The sequence below is a fragment of the Thamnophis sirtalis genome, unplaced genomic scaffold, assembly GCF_051295495.1.
Source record: "Thamnophis sirtalis isolate CommonGarterSnake01/CBP01778 unplaced genomic scaffold, rThaSir2_p1.2 scaffold_14, whole genome shotgun sequence".
In the NCBI taxonomy this organism is placed as follows: Eukaryota; Metazoa; Chordata; class Lepidosauria; order Squamata; family Natricidae; genus Thamnophis; species Thamnophis sirtalis.
In genome coordinates, this window is record NW_028261394.1 from 9404793 (window position 1) to 9425269 (window position 20477).

The 20477-nt window shown below is 45.6% G+C and overlaps 1 protein-coding gene across 1 annotated transcript in view; it reads left to right on the forward strand.

Moving 5' to 3' along the window:
• The window catches only part of APOLTP (apolipoprotein lipid transfer particle homolog), a 96945-nt gene that overhangs the window by 59065 nt on the left and 17403 nt on the right, over positions 1-20477 (forward strand). Inside the window, exons 39-48 of the mRNA XM_087729249.1 lie at positions 651-782; positions 1642-1791; positions 3573-3713; positions 5786-5899; positions 7659-7787; positions 10091-10249; positions 11619-11774; positions 15031-15199; positions 15920-16098; positions 19920-20012. Of these exons, the coding sequence (XP_087585375.1) occupies positions 651-782; positions 1642-1791; positions 3573-3713; positions 5786-5899; positions 7659-7787; positions 10091-10249; positions 11619-11774; positions 15031-15199; positions 15920-16098; positions 19920-20012 (1422 nt within the window). The remainder of the gene's footprint in view (positions 1-650; positions 783-1641; positions 1792-3572; positions 3714-5785; positions 5900-7658; positions 7788-10090; positions 10250-11618; positions 11775-15030; positions 15200-15919; positions 16099-19919; positions 20013-20477) is intronic.

Below are 20477 nucleotides of genomic sequence, written 5' to 3' on the forward strand. Positions count from 1 at the left end.
TTCAAAAATTTTTGGAACCTCTTCTGTAGGTGTGGCCTGCTTTCCGGGTCCACTGGTGGAACCTCTTCTAACCGGCTTGGTAGATTTGACGAACCGGTTCTACCAAACTGATGCAAACTGGTAGGAACCCACCTCTGGAAAGGACTTGGTGTCAAACGTTCTGACCCTTCGGGCTCATGCTGGAGCCCATCTTCAGGGAACTTCTCTCTAGCAGAGTGTGTGCTGTTCTGTGTGTGGTATTTATAGTGCCTGTTGTAAGTGGCTTTTTAGATGTTGATTTGGGTGTTGGTTGTGGCTGCCTCTTAAGTCATTAGCTATCGTTTGCTTGTGCTGCCCAGCCCTCACCTTCTAAGTACTTGATAGGCTGCTGGTAAATCAGCACTTCTGTTGACTGACGAGAGGGGCCTGTTTCCCAGGCTTCAATCATTTCCCCGGCTGTTTTTGTCCCTGCTCGTTCAACAATCTTAGTAGCCTTAGTTCCCTGAAGATGGGCTCCAGCACGAGTCCGAAAGCTCAAAAGACAAAACCTCTGGTTTTATCCTGGGCCATGTATGTATATTTGCCTTCCATTTGTGAGAGCACATTTAGCTAATGTTAAATAATAGCCATCCGTAGGTGCTGCCGGGTTGAGCATTTCGTTTTCATTTCAGGGTCTTGGAATCCCAACAAAAATGAATGGATCAGGGCACCTTTTAAAGGATAAGATCAACCTTGATTCTCAAGTGGTGCTTGCTGTGGGCGAAAACACCGTCTCTGCTTTCCTCCTTTTAAAAGGCACGGCTGTAAGTAACTGCTTGACCACAATGAATGACCTTTGAACGTGGGGTGTAAGGCTGCTGTTTAACCTGGTTAGGGTTGCTTCAGGGGTGAAATCTACTTACCTCTGCTACCAGTTCGCAAATGTGAGCGCACGAGCCACCTTCCACGCATGCGCACCTTCTACGCATGCACAGGACCTTCCGTCAAAAACAGGCATGATGATGTCAGGTGGGCAGAGCCTGCTACCGAGCATACCTGCAAAGCAGTGGTGGGTTTCATAGATTTTTTGAACCTACTCTGTGGGTGTGGCCTCCTTTGTGGGAGTGGCTTGCCAACCATGTGACCTGATGAGAGTGGCTTACCGGCCATGTGTTCTCTCTCTCTCTCTCTCTCTCTCTCTCTCTCTCTCTCTCTCTCTCTCTCTCTCTCTCTCTCTCTCTCTCTCCATCCTTTTGTCTCTCTGTCCCTTTTTCCTTTTTTTCTTTCATCTCTCACTTTCTTTCTTTTTTCTTTTTTTATTTATTTCTTTTTTCCTTTCTTTCTCTTTCTCTCTGTGTGTGAGAGTGTGTGTGTGTGTGTGTGTCAGTGGTGGGTTTCAAAAAATTTTGGAACCTCTTCTGTAGGTGTGGCCTGCTTTCCAGGTCCACTGGTGGAACCTCTTCTAACCGGTTCGGCAGATTTGACGAACCGGTTCTACCGAATAGGTGCGAACTGGTAGGAACCCACCTCTGGTTTGAAGTTATAAGGGTGTGCAAAATAAAGTCACAAGTCACTTTCTTCCCTGCCATTGTAACTTCAAATGGTCACTAAATCAACTGCAGGGCTTCCTGTAGATTGTGTTCACTGGCACACTTGATTTTCTTTTTATCATTTTTCCTGCAGACGAGACGAGAATTCCACGCACTCCTGGACCAACGTATCAAAGGGGCCATGAACTCTGGCATTCCTGCAAGGACAGAAGTGGATTTAATTTCAGAAAAAAGCAGTGCCTTTTGTGAAAGGCTGCTTCAGTTCAAGGTGGACAGCCAGCAGGTAAATAATGCCTTGGTAAGGCCACACTTGGAATACTGTATTCAGTTTTGGTCTCCACGACGTAGAAAAGATATGAAGACTCTAGAAAGAGTGCAGAGAAGAGCAACGAAGAGGATTAGGGGACTAGAGGCTAAAACATATGAAGAACGGTTGCAGGAATTGGGTATGTCTAGTCTGATAAAAAGAAGGACTAGGGGTGACCTGATAGCAGTCTTCCAATATCTCAGGGGCTGCCACAAAGAAGAGGGAGTCAAGCTATTCTCCAAAGCACCTGAGGGCAGGACAAGAAGCAATGGGTGGAAACTAATCAAAGAGAGAAGCAACTTAGAACTAAAGAGAAACTTCCTGAGAGTTAGAACAATTAATCAGTGGAACAACTTGCCTCCAGAAGTTGTGAATGCTCCAACACTGGAAGTTTTTAAGAAGATGTTGGATAGCCATTTGTCTGGAATGGTATAGGGTTTCCTGCCTAGGCAGGGGGTTGGACTAGAGACCTCCAAGTTCCCTTCCAACTCTGCTATTATTTTATTAATTGCACTTTCTTTGATGTAGGTTTCAGTTTGCATGACTCGGCAGCCTCCCTCACAGGTCAACCCCAAGGGTTAGAAAAAAACATACGTAAAGGTAACATTTTCCAAAGAACTAAACATAGAAACACAGATTAATAGAGTTGGAAGGGACCTTGGAGGTCTTCTAATCCAACCCCCTGCTCATGCAGGAGACCTGTATCATTTCAACCAAAGGGCTGCCCAGTTCCTTCCTAAAGACCTCCACTGATGGATCACCCACAACCTCTGAAGGCAAGCGGTTCCACTGGTTAATTGTTCTCACTGCCAGGAAATTTCTGCTTAGTTCTAGGTTGCTTCTCTCCTTGGTTAGTTTCCACCCATTGCTTCTTGTCCTGCCCTCGGGTGCTTTGGGAAACAGGTTGGCTCCCTCTTCTTCGTGGCAGCCTCTCAAATATTGGAACACTCCTATCGTATCATCCATAGTCCTGTGTTCCAATATCTCAAGGGTTGCCACAAAGAAGAGGGAGTCCAGTGGGCGTGGCAGAGGAAGGATACTGCAAAATCCCCATTCACCACCACCCCCAATCAGCTGGGACTCTGAAGGCAGAGAATAGATGGGGGGGCCAGTCGGAGGTGGCATTTACCGGTTCTCCGAGCTATTCAAAATTTTTGCTACCGGTTCTCCAGAACTGGTCAGAACCTGCTGAATACCACCTCTGTTGCGTGTGTGCATGCGTGTGTGTGTTCCAGCATAACTCTGGAATGCCTTCAACAATTTCAAGCAAACTTGGTACACAGATGACTTACTCTCTGGGAAAAAAATACTGTGGGGATAAGACAACCCTAATACCCCTTGTGTTTTGTGTTCTGTTAAGATACAGCCTGTTGTGCCTTCAAATGGCTTCTACTGTACTGCCATAAAATGGCTTCTACTGTACAGCACAGTGGAGTTGCTATGGTAACGGCTCCACAGTACTCCACCAGGGGGCTCCCTCTGGTAAGGGGGAAAATCCAACATTAGAAATTACGTTTGGTCCGGACGTTTCCCCCCCTATAAATAAATACCCGGGCAACTCCGGGTTATCGGCTAGTCTAAAATAAAACCTGATCTCCTGGGTAACCCTCTTCTCCCACACTTACATTTCTGGTAAAAATCCAGCTGTTGTTATCCAAACCTGCATGAAAAGTACAAAATCCTTTCCCAGTCTGTTTGCCAAAAACAAAGGTTACATTACTCCATTTTATGACGTCTCTTTCTGCTGATAACAACAGGTTTTGGTGTCTTCTTCGCTGAAGCGTGGGAGAGCACGGGTTGCTTATTCTGCCACTGTCGCACAGCCTTTTAACTTCGCGATGAAACACGTGGAGGTCAGCTCCCTGACCCAGAGCCGCAAAGGAGCGTATGCACAACAGGTAATTGAAGAGAATGATCTCCCAAGGGTTCTACAGTGCATTCATTTGTCCAAAAACAAATGTATCCTATGAAGTTCAACCAGTCCTGAGATATTATAAAGCCTGATCCACTTAAATTTGACCAGAGAATTATCTGGCCTGGAAAGGAATTTGTTGTTTTTGTTAATTGCAAAGTCATATTTGACCCATCGCAACCCCATGGAGAACTTCCTCCAGGCCTTCCTGTCCTCTACCATCCTCTGGAGTCCATTGAAGCTCACACCGACTGCTTCAGTGACTCCATCCAGTCACCTCATTCTCTGTCATCCCCTTCTTTTTTAGCCCTCCATCTTTCTCACCATGAGACTCTTCTCCACGGAGTCCTTCCTTCTCCTTAGGTGGCCAAAGTCTTTGAGATTCCTCTTCAGGATCTGGCCTTCTAAAGAGCAGCCAGGGTTGATCTCCTCTAGGACTGATCGATTGGATCACCTTGCAGTCCAAGGGACTCGCAGGAATCTTCTCCAGCACCAGAGTTCAAAGCCCTCCATTCTTTGGCGCTCAGCCTTCCTTATGGTCTAACCTTCATAGCCATCCATTGCATAGCCACATTCTGTAGCTCCAGTTAAAAGACCAGGGAGCACGGAGAAAGGTATCTGAGTCCTCTCCAGATGTTTTGGATCCTGTCTCCCATAGTCCTTTCTATTGAGGATGCTGGAGAGGGCCTGATGGGCACCATAACCCCAAGTCTCTAAAATTGCTGTGCAAGGGTAATGCATAACTGCATCCCTTTTTCAGCAACACGGACATGATCCAACTTGCAGTGTTATAACGCAGTTAATGCTCTGTAAATAATGGTGAAAATGCTTCAAAACATGGTCAGTTTGAGAAATGCAGTAATGGGAGCTGTTGGCCTTTCTCAAACAGTGCACGAAGTCCTCGACTTACAACTGTTCAAAGTTATAGCGGCACTGAAAAAAGTGACTTATGACCGTTTTTCACAGTTGGCCTCACTCCCAAGTCAACCTCTGTCCTTTAGCTGCTCCCTTCGTCTGGCGGCTGCGCATGTACACACTGGGAACAGGCTCCAGCTGTTCTTCTGCTCCACTGATCTCCGACTCCGAAGGCAGCTGATAACTGGTATACAGCTCTGGCCCCCTCTCTGCCTCCGACCCAGAGCCCCATCAGAGCCTTCCCAACACTCCAGGACTGGCCCATCTTCCTCCCCAACCTCCTCACTGTCCGAATCTGCCACCAGTTCCCCTGGCCACTGGCCGGCCACAGCGCACAACAACTGAGGCAGGAAAGGTTGCAAAATGGGGCAAAAGCCACTTAATACGTGTCTCACTTAACAACAGAAATTTTGGGATCCATTGTGCTCGTAAGCCGAGGACCACCTGTGCCAGGAAACAACGTTCCCTGATATCCATTGCTAAACAACCAACACAATGTCATGGTTGACTTTGAGTTGGGACCAGAGAGGTCAAAGTTGAAGTCTGCACATGTTATGAAGTTTGTCTCAGATGACTTTTGAGCATCCGTCTCTTGCAGCCTAATTGTTAGGAATATAATCTAATGGTTGGGTTGGCAATATAAAAATATTGTACTTGTTTTTTAAAATCATACTGTAAAATGTGATTGGTTGCTGTTTCCTCAATCGGCCATAAGAGGGAGCCAGAATGACTGTTAGCTCTCTATTCGTTAGATGCTGGGCTGATCTGATCTGACTGTTTTTTGGAAGCTGGCTGTTAGAAAGTGCCGTGAGCTATTGTAAGTTTTGCAACTGCTAGCAGACTTTGAGTTCTGAACTGATTATATGATACTAGACTATGTTATTTGGATTATCCCTTAACTGAAAGACGTTGATGACTGACTAAATTATCCGTGTATGACTTGGACTGTTTGATGGACTCTGATACCTCTATTTCCACGGATGTAAAAGTCTCTGTATGCTGGTTTGTGTGTTCTCCAACACAACTCTCACAACGCTTCTCTGAACGCACTCGCTCTCCCAATGGGGAGCTTACCTAACACTAATGGTGGAGATACTGTTGTCACCTTGAGCTTTCAGGATAAATTTCTCTTCTGAGTTGTAGATGCAACTCGCTTGGAACCACGGCCAGCCAGCCTGGATGAACTTCACTTTTGGAGACAAGTCCAGGGTGAGGAACACGTGCTGGGATGCTTGTATCACAACTTCTTCTGGACAGGTATGGATGTTTTCTTTCAGCAAGAAAGGATTTCAGGGTTGGGCAGTGAGCAAACGATCCAGTTTCACTAGAGACACAAAAAAAGTGGGGAAAAGTAACATGGTTTTTGGAACCAAACCAGATGTGGCATTAAGTACATCTTTGAGTTTGATAGCACTAGCAATAACACTTATATACCACTTAATACTGCTTTACAGCATTCTGTTGTGGCCTGCCAGCAGAGCTGGCAGCAGATTCGGACAGTGAGGAGGTTGGGGAGGAACATGGGCCAGTCCTGGAGTCTGGGGAAGGCTCTGATGAGGGCTCTGTGTTGAAGAGCTGTATGCCAGTTATCAGCTGCCTTCAGAGTCAGACATCAGTGAGGCAGAAGAACAGCTGGAGCCTGTTCCCAGTGTGCGCATGTGCAGAGTTGCCAGACGAAGGAAACAGCTAAAAAACAGAGGTCGACTTGGGAGTAAGGCCACAGGTGGATGATGAATGGCTCCTCCCAGAGGAAATAAAAGAGGAGCGAAAGGGGAGTGGAGTTTGCAGGAGACAATTCGTTCACTTAATTGGTTCAAGACTCTCCGAGACTCCTTGCCAAGTTTTGCAGAGATTGGCCTGGCAGCTCTCCAAGCCAGAGAAGGTCTGTGACTGTAAATCCTCCCTCGAAAGACTTTGCTGGATGTGATTGGGCAGAATTCACAGCAAATTAATAAAAGGGTTTTTTGTCGGGACAAGGAGTTTGCTTCATGCTCTTGGGAAGCCTCGGTCAGAACACACTCTCTAAGTGGTTTACAGAGTCAGCCTCTTGCCACCAACAATCTGGATCCTCATTTTACCCATCTCGGAAGGATGGAAGGTTGAGTCAACCTTGAGCCGGTCAGGATCAAACTCCTGGCAGTGGGCAGAATCAGCCTGCAATATTGCATTCTAACCACTGTGCCACCATGGCTCACATCGTTGAGTTGGATTAATTGAAATGTTTAATTTTGGAGGACATCATTCAAAGAGTGTGTCATCAGGATGGAGAAGGAACTTAAACTGGTTTCACTTTACGGTGAACCTCAGGAATGGTCCTCTTCTCCTGGAATTCCAGGAAAGTAGAAGGCGAACTCTTGAGAAATAGAATTCCTTTTACCAATGGTTGGAGAATAAAAAAGGAGTATGGAAATGAAGAAAGTTACAAAATAAGTAGACAATACACTTGGATAGAGATATAAATAAGATGGAAACTGTTAATATGTGTACGATGAGAATAACAATGTTTAATGTTGATATGATATTATTACTAGAAGATATGGAGAGTTTGGTAACATTTAAATGCTCAATATATTATAATACTAAACTTAGGGAAATCATGTTAATTTGAATGTGAAAGATGTGGCAAAAGAGGAACAATGTCGCACAGAGATGCTTGTACCCAGACGACACACCGCATAAGGAAAGATGGAATGGTTATTTTTGCAATTGAAAAATAATAAAACATTTCCTAGAAAAGAGAGAGGGAGGGAGAGAGGGAGGGAGAGGGGGAGGGAGGGAGGGAGGGAGGGAGGGAGGGAGGGAGGGAGAGAGAGAGAGAGAGAGAGAGAGAGAGAGAGAGAGAGAGAGAGAGAGAGAGAGAGAGAGAGAGAGAGAGAGAAATTGAATTCCTTCATGCCAAAAAAATTGGTTCAATTTTTCTCCGGGGGCCAGTGATCCAAGGGGTGGCCTCCAACCTCTGAAACTGCCATTCTCCAAGTAAATAATGTTTTACATCTTTTTTTCTTTTTTTTGGCAGCTTAGAAACATCCTAACCATTGCAAGTCTTCGGGCCTGTGGATCCCTTAAGCAGACGGCAGCTATGTTGAATCAGCACCTGGATCTGACATGGGACAACAAGACTATCGTACAACATCTGACCTACGAGGTAACGGAAAGCTGGTTTAGTCACCAAACTTTCAGTCTCCCTGCCTGTTGAGGGCAGGATTTTGCACTTTTGAGAACGCAAAGTACAGCGAGGAGCCCTCTGAGTCGATTCTCTGGAGGATGTGGAGGACCCTGGACAGGGTTCCGACTCCGAGCAGAGTGCAGAGAGGCTGGTTGGCCACCAGGAGGCACCTGAGCCTTGGACCAGTGAGGAGACAAGGGAGGGTGAGCCGGAGGCCAGTAGTGAGTTATTCCTGGATGTACCTCCTGTAATTGCATAATTGTTCCTGGAATGGAATGGAATAGAATAGAATAGAATAGAATAGAATAGAATAGAATAGAATAGAATAGAATAGTTGTTGGGAGTATACTCCTAGTGTTGGGTAGGCAATATATATCTATATACAATAACAAATAGTCGTTGTTGCTTTAAATTAGTGGATGTACTTAACAACTGTAATTAACTTTACTATAAGAAAGAGTGAAGAGAGCTCACTTTCTCTTTCTGCCTGTCCTATGCTTGATGACTTGATGACTGAAATGTGAACTGCAACTGTAAGCTATTGTTTGTTCTTTGAATTGTGTTTGGACTAATATCTACTATCTACTATCACTGCTTGTGAAGCAATTATCAGTAGTAAAGCTACTTGTTTTTACTAGCAGTGTTTGATACTCTATCCGTGTGTTTCTACTAGCAACATTCTTTCCCTCTGGCTGTACGTACATTCCGCTGCACTACTTTCTGTCTCTCAACGGAAATACCCCTAACAATAGTGCAAGATTTCTGTAAAATCTCAAATCAAGAACATGGATTAACAGAATAACAGATTTGGAAGAGACCTTGGAGGTCTTCTAGTCCCACCCCTGGCTCAGGCAGGAAACCCTATACCATTTCAGACAAATGGCTGTCCAATCTCTTCTTAAAAACCTCCAGAGTTGGAGCATGCACAGTTTCTGGTGGCAAGCAGTTCCACAGGTGAATTGTTCTAAATCTGCACAAATCTCACAAGAGTCAATAACCTCTCACGAAATGTCAACACCTCACGGAATTTCATCAGCTCAGTGGTGGGTTTCAACATTTTTTAGAACCTCTTCTGTAGGTATGGCCTGCTTTATGGGAGTGGCTTGCTGGCCATGTGGCCAGGTGGGAGTGGCTTGCTGGCCATGTGACTGGGTGGGCGTGGCCAACTTGTAAAATGTGGTGAAACTCACTTAACAATGCTCTTGCTTAGCAACCAAAATGTTGGCTCAGAAACTCTGGCATTTGAAGCACGCAAGTCTTAAAACTTTCAAGTTACAAGACCCTTGCACCCCTAACCCTTTAGAAAAACAAACAAACCCAGGGGTGTTCAAACTTGATAGCTTTAAGACTTGTGGACTTCAACTCCCAGAATTCCTCCTCCAGTCATGTTGACTCAGGAACTGGCATTGAAGTGTGCAAGTCTTAAAGCTGTCGAGTTACAAGACCCTCGCACCCCTAACCCTTTAAAAAAAAACCAGGAGTGTTCAAACTTGACAGCTTTAAGACTTGTGGACTTCAACTCCCAGAATTCCTCCTCTCGCTCTTCATCTTGTTGATGTGCGGATGGACGGGGGGAGGGAGCTGGAACCGGTTCTAAACGGTACTGTAGATTTGTGGAGCCTCTTCTATAGAAGAGCTTAGAACTGGCAGGAACCCACCACTGAATCAGCTGTCCTCTGGGTGTGTTTTTCACCCAGTGTTGTGCTGAATTGTGGAGATTTGTGGAATCAATGCATAGCATGGAACCTGTAGCGTCCAACTTGCCAACACAAGAAAAGGCACCTGATTCACCCAATACAGGGGCAGCCTAATCGTTAGGCTTTTTATTACGTGAAATTATGATTGGATTACAATGTTTTCATAAACGTGCCAGGAGAGATTATCTCTCTCCCCAACATTCCTCTGTGATAATTAATTCAATTAAGTTCCCCTTCCAACATGGAGTTCATTGTGTGTCTTTGGGACCCTTCCAGGGAAATCTTGCTCAAATTAACTAAGTTATTGTAGTTGAGTACAATGAAGAAAGACACACACATTTTCCAGGTTCAATGCTTTGAATTTTAAAGGACAGGGGAACAATAACGAGATGAAACAGAACTAATGTGTTCACACTGTATGTGAATTGTGCTACGATGTGATTCCGGGCCGCCGTTCCAATAATTTTAATTATTGTATTTAATATTTCTGGAAAGAAAGAAACACACATAACAATGTAGGTCCTTTTTGTTTTCTCAGTCTGTGTCACAATTATATTTCTGTCTCCTCCTTTTCCCTTAATGCAGAAAAATCGAGTGCTGCATCGGGATAAAATGCTGGTGGAAGCTACCTTGAAAAATATCTTGAACTCATGTCCCCATCAGCGTATTCTGGGAGAAGTTGAAACGGATTATGCAGCCTGGCTGGATTACAGCATGAGACTCTGGATGTGTGACCTCCCAAATGTGAGGGGATGATTTGGAAGGGTCTCAAACAGAAACTATTTTAGTAACTTCTGAATGTGTGGGATTTTTTCTCTAAACTTTCTTGGAGATGCCTCATTACTAGTATTCCTATTCCCCTACCAACACTGATGAAGTTACCTAGTTTGGTAATGAAACGTCTGGAAGAAAACAATCAAGCTAGGCATTTGTTGGGCATTCTACCAGAAAAATACGACAAAAAGATGGTTTATCTGGTGTTACATATATTAACTGCAGCTAGGATTGTATTTGCGCAACAGTGGAAAAATAATGAAATACCATCAGATGCGAGTGTCATTAAGAAAATATTAGAATGTGCAGAAAGGGATAGATTAACACTTATGATTAAGGATAAAGAAGAAACTGAACACTTTCTGATGTGGGATGTATTTTATCAATAGTTAGACAATAGAAACAGAAGTTAGAAAAAAAGGAGATATGAAAAAGAGGAAATGAATGTGGAGAGAATTTGATGATGTTATGCACTATTGTAATATATAGTTACATATAATTATATTACATATAGTATAGTATGACATATATTACAATACTATTATTAATAGTATTGTGATGAATATTATAACAAATATGTGGGTTTGGATTGTCTAAAACTCAGATCCCACACTGTTCGGTGGAAATGGAAAGCAATATAAATAAAATAAATAAAACATGAAAAAAAGAGAAAACAATCAAGCTCAGAGAGCACCAAGGATGTCACAGTCCTCTTCCTCCTCCTCCTCTTCCTCCTCCTCCTCCTTCTTCTTTCTCTTCCTCTTCTTCTTTCGCTTCCTCCTCCCCTCCTCCTCCTGCTCCTCCTCTCCAGAAACCCCAATCCCTTCTAGCACTGATGATGTTACCTAGTTGGGTAATGAAAGGTCTGCAAGAAAACAACCAAGCTCAGAGAGCACCAAGGACCCCACAGTCATTCTTCTTCTTCTTCTTCTTCTTCTTCTTCTTCTTCTTCTTCTTCTTCTTCTTCTCCTTCTCCTTCTCCTTCTCCTTCTCCTTCTCCTTCTCCTTCTCCTTCTCCTTCTCCTCCTCCTCCTTCTCCTTCCTCTTCCTCTTTCACTTCCTCTTCCCCTCCTCCTCCTCCTCCTCCTCCTCCTCCTCCTCCTCTCCAGAAACCCCAATCCCTTCTAGCATTGATGATGTTACCTAGTTGGGTAATGAAAGGTCTGCAAGAAAACAACCAAGCTCAGAGAGCACCAAGGACCCCTCATTTCAACTCTGAGCTACAAATATACCCCTTGATTAGCAATGTATTCTGGGTTCCCACCTACAGTTTTCTCGTTGTCCATTATTTTTTCTGAAAACTGACCGTCGCTGTCCCGATTTGCTTCCCCTCCTCTAGGAAACGGCTCTTTCTGGCAAACTCCAGCTAAACCAGAGGGACACCCTCTTACGATCTGAAGGGAAAATCCGCCTTGGAGACAACGAAGGGACGATTGCGGTGGCTTTACGGAACAACAGCATGCCGGAAAGGAGGAACTATTCGGCGGAATTTTCCGTGAGCTGGTGATAACTGACAAGGGGAAACACTGCATCTTTCTTCTTCTTCTTCTTCTTCTTCTTCTTCTTCTTCTCCTCCTCCTCCTCCTCCTCCTCCTTCTCCTTCTCCTTCTTCTTCTTCTTCTATTTTGAACTCATAAAAAAAAAAACAGCAATGCTGTTTTCCTATCTTGGATGGTCCCAGAAAGTGACTAGAGCCGTGATGGCGAACCAATGGCACGCATGTCACAGATGGCACGCAAAGCCTTCTCTGTGGCCATGCCAGCCACCCAGTGGTGGGTTTAGAAAATTTTTGGAACCTCTTCTGTAGGTGTGGCCTGCTTTCCGGGTCCACTGGTGGAACCTCTTCTAACCGGTTCGGTAGATTTGACGAACCGGTTCTACCGAATAGGTGCGAACTGGTAGGAACCCACCTCTGCAGCCGCCCCCCCCCCCAGCCCAGCTCCACTGTGCATGTGCCTCCCATCCAGTGGTGGGTTCCGGATCCAACTGTCACTGTAAGGCCGCAAAAGTGGGGCAAAACTCACTGAGCAACAGACATGTTGGGTCGGTTGTAAGTTGAGGACTTCCCTGTAGCAGGGAAACTTAGCAGGAATGCACCGTGTTTCCCCCAAAATACAACAGATCCTCATAATACAGCTATAAGCCCCCCCTGCCCCAGCAAATAAGCCCCCTGGACAACCCCCCCAACTCCCGCCAGGCAGAGCGCCACTCACCAACCTAGCAGTATCCTGAAGGTGCCAAGCCGCGGGAACCTGGGGGGAGGCAAAGGTGATCGCATTGCTTGGCGCCTTCGGAATACCGCTAGGTTGGTGAGCAGCGCTGTGCCCAGCTGAAGAGGGGGGTTGCCAGGTGGCTGCTCTCTTGCGAGCTGGGCACAGCCTCATGGGTGAATGGCTGTGTTGTGCTGTTGCAGCAGTGCAACACAACAGCCATGAAGCGACCACCCTCATGAGCAGCCACCCAGCAAACCCCTTTGCAGCCATTCACTGACCTAGGGGTATCGCCAAGCCACGTGAGCGCCTGTTCACCGGCTCCCACGACTTGGCGCCTTCCAAATGCCAGTGAATGACGCTCTGCACGGCTGGAGAGGGGGGTTGCGGGAGCGGCTGTTCCGCTCTCGCTCACCCACCTCCCAGCCTCACGATGCATGGCCCCAGCTCTCATTACGGAGCCAGGGCACCTCCTCCGCCACCGCCATCCCAGCCTGGCTTTTTCTGCGGCTTCCAATCCGAGTCTTTCGGCAGTGGCTGCTCTGGGCGCATGCTCTATGGTTCTACGCTCTGCAGGCAGCTGGCCCACAACTTTGGGCCCGGGTCTTTGGGATCCCGCTCGCAAGAGAGCAGTCGCCCAGCAACCCCAAAACAATAAACCCTCCCTCCATAATAAAGCACAAGCCATATTTTGTAAGTAAAAAGAAAATAAGACCCTGTCGTATTTTTGGGGAAACACGGTAGCAGAATGAGGTTGTGATAGGAGGTCCCTTCCGTTTTGGGGAAGAGAAGATATATGAATGCATCTTCTTCCAAAGCCACGGGACAACTTGACTTTGTTCCTTGACGTTGACAACTTGACAACTTTTGCAGTCTTTTTCACTGCACAAGACCCTCTTCCCAAGAGAAATGCAACTATCAGGAACTTGGCTATAGCTGCCAGAAACATATTTTGACCATACCTAAATTGCCCGCCACCGTTCTTATTTTCAACTTGCTAGTGAGTATATACTGCCATCTGATGATCAAGATATTTACATGCGTACATCAAGAGGAGAATCTACCATCCATTGCAGCCAACAGTACTCTTGCGATGACATCCATCGCCGGCTCTCGTTTTTTGTAAAACCAATGTGGATCCTGAAAGCAGGAATGGTCACTCAAGATGTCCACCATGCTTTCTTCCCAAGTCATGTTCCTCAACTTCTCCTGAAGCTTCTGAGAAAGAAGAGAAGTGGGGAGACGTTCTGGAACTTGAAATGAAAGGCATCAGTGGTAGGATTCAAAAATTTTTAACTGCCAGTCTGTGGGCGTGGGCTTTGTGGCCGTGACATGGCTTTGTGGGCATGGCTTTGTGGCAGGGGTGAAATTCAGCAGGTTCTGACAGGTTCTGGAGAACCAGCAGTGGACATTTTGAGTAGTTCAGAGAACCGGCAAATGCCACCTCTGGCTGGCCCCAGAGTGGGGTGGGAATGGGAATTTTGCAGTATTCTTCCTCTGGAGTGGGGAGGGAATGGGGATTTTGCAGTATCCTTCCTCTGGAGTGGGGAGGGAATGGGGATTTTGCAGTATCCTTTCCCTCAAGTGGGGAAGGAATGGAGATTTTACAGTATCCTTCTTCTGGAGTGGGGAGGGAATGGGGATTTTGCAGTATCCTTCCCCTGGAGTGGGGAGGGAATGGAGATTTTACAGTATCCTTCTTCTGGAGTGCGGAGGGAATGGAGATTTTGCAGTATCCTTCCCCTGGAGTGGGGAGGGAATGGAGATTTTACAGTATCCTTCTTCTGGAGTGGGGAGGGAATAGGGATTTTGCAGTATCCTTTCCCTGGAGTGGGGAAGGAATGGAGATTTTACAGTATCCTTCTTCTGGAGTGCGGAGGGAATGGAGATTTTGCAGTATCCTTCCTCTGGAGTGGGGAGGGAATGGAGATTTTACAGTATCCTTCTTCTGGAGTGGGGAGGGAATACGGATTTTGCAGTATCCTTTCCCTGGAGTGGGGAAGGAATGGAGATTTTACAATATCCTTCTTCTGGAGTGGGGAAGGAATGGAGACTTTACAGTATCCTTCTTCTTGAGTGGGGAGGGAATGGGGATTTTGCAGTATCCTTCCCCTGGAGTGCGGAGGGAATGGAGATTTTATAGTATCCTTCTTCTGAGTGGGGAGGGAATGGAGATTTTGCAGTATCCTTCCCCTGCCACATCCACCAAGCCACACCCACAGAACTGATAGTAAACAAATTTGAATTTCACCACTGCTTTGTGGGCGTGGCAGGGGAAGGATACTGCAAATCCCCATTCCCTCCCCGCCCCACTAACCTGCTTTCCAGCTCCATTCTCCTGCTCAGGGCAACAAAAGAAGATCAGCTTGGAGGCTGGGAGGTAGCCGGGGCGGGGCCAGCCTATTTGCCGGTTCTCCGAACTACTCAAAATTTCCACTACCTGTTCTCCAGAACCGGTCACAACTGGCTGAATATGACCTCTGAAATGCATGTTTCATAACTCTTTTGTGTCTATACTTGTGATTCGTCTCCCTCACCCAGCTGAAAGGACCTGAGGCGACTTGGATGGATGTGAAGGCCTGTGTGATCTCTTCAGCTGATCAAAGCCAAGTCCTTGTCGAGGGAAAGATGGATCATCCAGATGAGAAAGTGAAAATAGCAGCCATCAGAGGAAAAGAGTGTCTTCGGTATTACATGGGATACTTGAAAGGTAGATTGCAGGAATCTATTCTATTCCTGGATTTTCAAAATTGGTCTCTTCTGGAAGGAGTTACTATAAAAAATTTCCTTCCTTCCTTCCTTCCTTCTTTCTTTCTTTCTTTCCTTCCTTCCTTTTTTACTTCCTTCCTTTCTTGCCTTCTCCTTCCTGCCTCCCTGCGTTTATCTCCTTTCTTCCTTCTTTTTTTCCTTCCTTCCTTCCACTTGCCTTTTCCTTCCTGCCTCCATGTGACTATCTCCTTCCTTTCTTCCTTCCTTCCTTTTTTTCTTGCCTTCTCCTTCCTGCCTACCTTCATCTATCTCCTTCCTTCCTTCCTTCCTTTCTTTGTTTCTTTCTTTCTTGCCTTTTCCTTCCTGTCCCCTTCATCTATCTCTTTCCTTCCTTCCTTCCTTTCTTTGTTTCTTTCTTTCTTTCTTGCCTTTTCCTTCCTGTCCCCTTCATCTATATCTTTCCTTCCTTCCTTTTTTCCTTCCTTCCTTTCTTCCTTTCTTTTTTCTTTCTTTCTTTCTTGCCTTCTCCTTCCTACCTCCCTGTATTTATCTCCTTCCTTCCTCTTGCCTTTTCCTTCTTGCCTCGATGTGTCTATCTCCTTCCTTCCTTCCTTCCTTCCTTCCTTTCCCTTTCCTTCCTGCCACCCTTCATCTATCTCCTTCCTTCCTTCCTTCCTTCCTTTTTCTTTCTACCTTCCTGCCTTCCATTCTTTCCTTTCAGGAAATTCTGAGGACGCACTAGAATTTGCCGCTTGCCTGAAGGGTCGAAAGCATGCTGCACTCAACGCCCGCCTGGTCGTAAACAGATATGAGGAAATGGGACATCTCACCATAGAAGCCTCTAACCAAAGCCTGACTCTGAAGGCCCACGGCTGTTGGGATCTCATCACGAAGACTGAGGTGGGATGCCATTTAGCAGTCAAGGAATGGGTCTTTCTCTCTCTCATTCAAATCCATAAATAGCAAACCAGTAAACAAGCATAGTTTTAAAAGTAAGATGTTGTAGAGATGCATCTACAGTACTAGGTTGGTAAACTGACCTGGTTAACATTTGGGCCAACGCTGTAATAGTGCTGGAGCCCAGATTTAAGAAAAACCCTAGAGTGAAGGCCTCTCTCAAGCAAATTAATCTTTAATTATGGTAGTTAGCTGCAATTAAGTTGAGTCTGACAGTTATGGCGGACATAAATGCGAGAGACCTGGCCTGTTGGACACAGCGGCGAGAACATCCCTGCTGCTGCCTTGCCCCCCTCCCCCGCCTCCTCTGACCCCACAATTAAATTACAATAATTTTGAATCCCCCCCTCCCTCCATCCAATCCACATACCTTTTCCAGCTGTGGATTTCAACTCTCCTCTTGTCCGCCTGCCATGATGAAAATGTAAAATATTAAATAAAATAGCAACTTACTTAGGCAAGGCATGATTGGCTGCTCCCAGATCAGGAGGCGGGAGAATCACGTGCCTCCTTTGCATAAGGAATTTTTTGCCTTTTAACCCTTGCTTAACTCTGAGCAAGGGTTAAAAGGCGAAAAATTCCTTATGCAAAGGAGGCCCATAGTTCTCTCACCTCCCCCTAGAGTTAGCACTAAGCAGACTCAGAGTCACTGTGACTCTGGAGTCTGGCAGCAACTACCTTAGCCTTTATAATTATTTTAAAAATTCTTTTCTTTTCCTCATGGCACTGGCGAGGCCCCGCCTCCCCTGCCTCCCCTGACTGCACGTCCCTGGTCTGACTCTAAGGGACTCTACGGTATGTCCAACTCTTCTTGCCACTTTGATTGATCAATCTTTAGTTGTAACTCATACTGCACTGTAACTCATACTGGACTACTGCAACGTGCTCTACATGGGGCAGCCCTTGAAGAGCATTCGGCGACTCCAGCTTGTCCAGAATGCAGCCGCGCGAGCGATCGTGGGTGCACCTCGGTTCACCCACATAACACCTATCCTCCGCGAGCTGCACTGGCTGCCTATTGGTCTCCGGATACGCTTCAAGGCGCTAGTCGTCACTTATAAAGCCCTTCATGGTATTGGACCTGGGTACTTGAGCGACCGCCTGCTGCCAATTACCTCCGCTAGACCGATTAGATCCCACAGATTAGGCCTCCTCCGAATTCCATCCGCCGGCCAGTGTCGACTGGCGACTACCCGGAGGAGAGCCTTCTCTGTGGTTGCTCCGACCCTCTGGAACGAACTCCCCATGGAGATTCGAACCCTCACCACCCTCCAGGCCTTCCGCAAAGCCCTTAAAACCTGGCTGTTCCGACAGGCCTGGGGCTAAAGAACCGTTGCCCCCGTCTCGAATGGTATGACTGTTGTGTGTTTTAAATTATGTATTGTTTTTATGTCGTTTTTAATTTTTGTTTGTATCCCCCTTCCCTGGTTTGAGTTGTGAGCCGCCCTGAGTCCCCTTCGGGGGGAAAGGGTGGCATATAAATAAAATAAACATTCAAACATTCAAACATAATCTTTTGATGAACGTTCCAGATATCTCCTTAATTTTATTCAGTGTCTTCTCCTTCTTCCAGTTCTTTCAACCTTGACAAGAATAGTTATTTTTTTTTTAATCCATCTGGATTGCATGCTCAAAATATATCAATGCCTGCTTACCAGTCTTCTCCTCACAAGTCAACCTTTATTTGTCCAGGACTGATCAATTATTTCTTCTTGCAGTCCATGGGATGACAAATCCATAATTTTAAGACATTTATCTTCTTTCTTTCTTGGTGTCCAACTGTATCAGTTTTTAGCCTTAGCACCGGAACGACCATTAACTGCCGTGATATTTATTGTCATTGAAATGTCCTGATCAATGTTTATTCCAAATCAGATCAACCTGTTGCCTCAATTTGACTCCAGAGATATCCGTTCTGCTCTGCCTCTTCAGCTAATAAACAATATTAACTACTGTTGGAAGAAATATCCATCTGGGTTCAGTTCCAAGTGGGGAGAGACACTGGAAACATGGAGGCTGATTGGAAAGATGGTTTATAGAATGGAATGGAATGGAGTGGAGTGGAGTGGAGTGGAGTGGAGTGGAGTGGGATGGGATGGGATGGGATGGGATGGGATAGGATAGGATAGGGGAAAATGGAATGGAATTGAATGGAATAAAATAGAATAGAATAGAGTAGAATAGAATAGGATGGGATGGGATGGGATGGGATGGCATGGGATGGGATGGGATGGGATGGGATGGGATGGGATGGATGGGATAGGATAGGATAGGATAGGATAGGATAGGATAGGATAGGATAGGATAGGATAGGATAGGATAGGATAGGGGGAAAATGGAATGGAATAGAATAGAATAGAATAGAAGAAAATGGAATGGAATAGAATGAATGGGATGGGATGGGATAGGATAGAATAGAATAGAACAGAATAGAAGAAAATGGAATGGAATAGAATGGATGGGATGGGATGGGATGGGATGGGATGGGATGGGATGGGATGGGATGGGATGGGATGGGATGGGATGGGATGGGATGGGATGGGATGGGATGGGATAGGATAGGATAGGATAGGATAGGGGAAACATGGAATGGAATTGAATGGAATAGAATAGGATGGGATGGGATGGATGGGATAGGATAGGATAGGATAGGATAGGGGAAAAATGGAATAGAATAGAATAGGATAGAATAGAATAGAACAGAATAGAAGAAAATGGAATGGAATAGAATGAATGGGATGGGATGGGATGGGGTGGGATGGGGTGGGATGGGATGGGATGGGATGGGATAGAATAGAATAGAATAGAATAGAATAGAATAGAATAGAATAGAATAGAATAGAATAGAATAGAATAGAATAGAATAGAATAGAATAGAATAGAATAGAATAGAATAGAATAGAATAGAATAGAATAGAATAGAATATTGCAAGATTTCTGTAAAATCTCAAATCAAGAACGTGGCCTAGCAGAATAACAGATTTGGAAGAGTCCTTGGAGGTCTTCTAGTCCAACCCCCAGCCAATTCTTTATAGGCTAAGTGTGATTGGACACACAAGGAATTTGTCTTTGGTGCAGATGCTCTCAGTGTACATAAAAAGACAAGATACATTTGTCAAGAACCATAAGGTGTAACACTTAATGAGAGTCATAGGGGTGATAGGGTATAAATAAGCAATCAGGAAACAACCAATATCAATATAAATCGTAAGGATACAACAAAGTTACAGTCATTGATGGGCAGGACCACATGGGTTTGGGGTCCTGGGCAGCTGCCCACATGGAGTGGAGCGTGAGAGTTATTTATAGCCTCTCTTGGGCTTTGCCCTTGAGCTTCCTGTTTCTGTGGCAAGGGCATGTATCCTATTGGTTGCAGACTCCCACATGGAGTCATGCTTGTCTGAATCAAATTTGGTTGAACCTTGCTGGGTGATGTAATGAAGGGGCTTAGTTGTGCCATGTGGTGAGCTCTGCAGATAGATAATCCTATTATGTCCTGCAGGGTCATGTCTTAATCCCATCACCCTAAAGCTGAAGGGCTAATTGTCTTGTAGATAGGCTGGCCCAGCCCTGCTCAATGGACACCAAATATCTGCTGGGGGCAGGGAGCTGCTCTTTGTCTTCAAAAACACGTTTCTCCTTTTCCCATCCAGGGAAATATAATATTCTGCCTTTTTAATATTTCCTAGTATGTTTCATTCCCCTAGGAGATGGGTGGGTGCTAACTTTCTATGCTACCCTAAGAGTCTTTCCGATTCTTACAGTCAAAACTGGGTGAGATTGCATCGGATCTCCAGCGCAGACTGGTGGAAAAAATAAAACAAATGGAGGAACATATTCAGGATTTCAGAAAATCGGTAAGATAGTAGGTACAGGGACTCTGTGTGTGTGAGAGAGAGAGAGGGAGGGAAGGAGGGAGGGAGAGGAGAGGAGAAAGGGAGGGGGAGGGGGAGCGTGGGGGAGAGAGAAGAGTGAGAGGAGAAGAGAGGGAGGGAGAGGGAGGAAAGGAGAGGAGAGAGGAAGAAGAGGGGAGAAAGGAAGGGAGGGAGAGAGAAGAGGAGAGAGGGAGGGAGAGAGAGGGGGGAGAGGGAGGAATGCACTTGGAGGATATTCAGAAGAACTCATTCACAGTTTTCATGTGGCTCAAGATCCAGACTTGAGACTCCAGGTGGTATCTACAAATACTGGGAGAGAGGGAGAGAATATGAATCTCATTTTTAAGCACCAAACTCTGGAGTGTAATCTTTTGTTCAAAGAGATAAGCTTGTTTCCAAACAAAAACTCATTCTCTCTCTCTCTCTCTCTCTCTCTCTCTCTCTCTC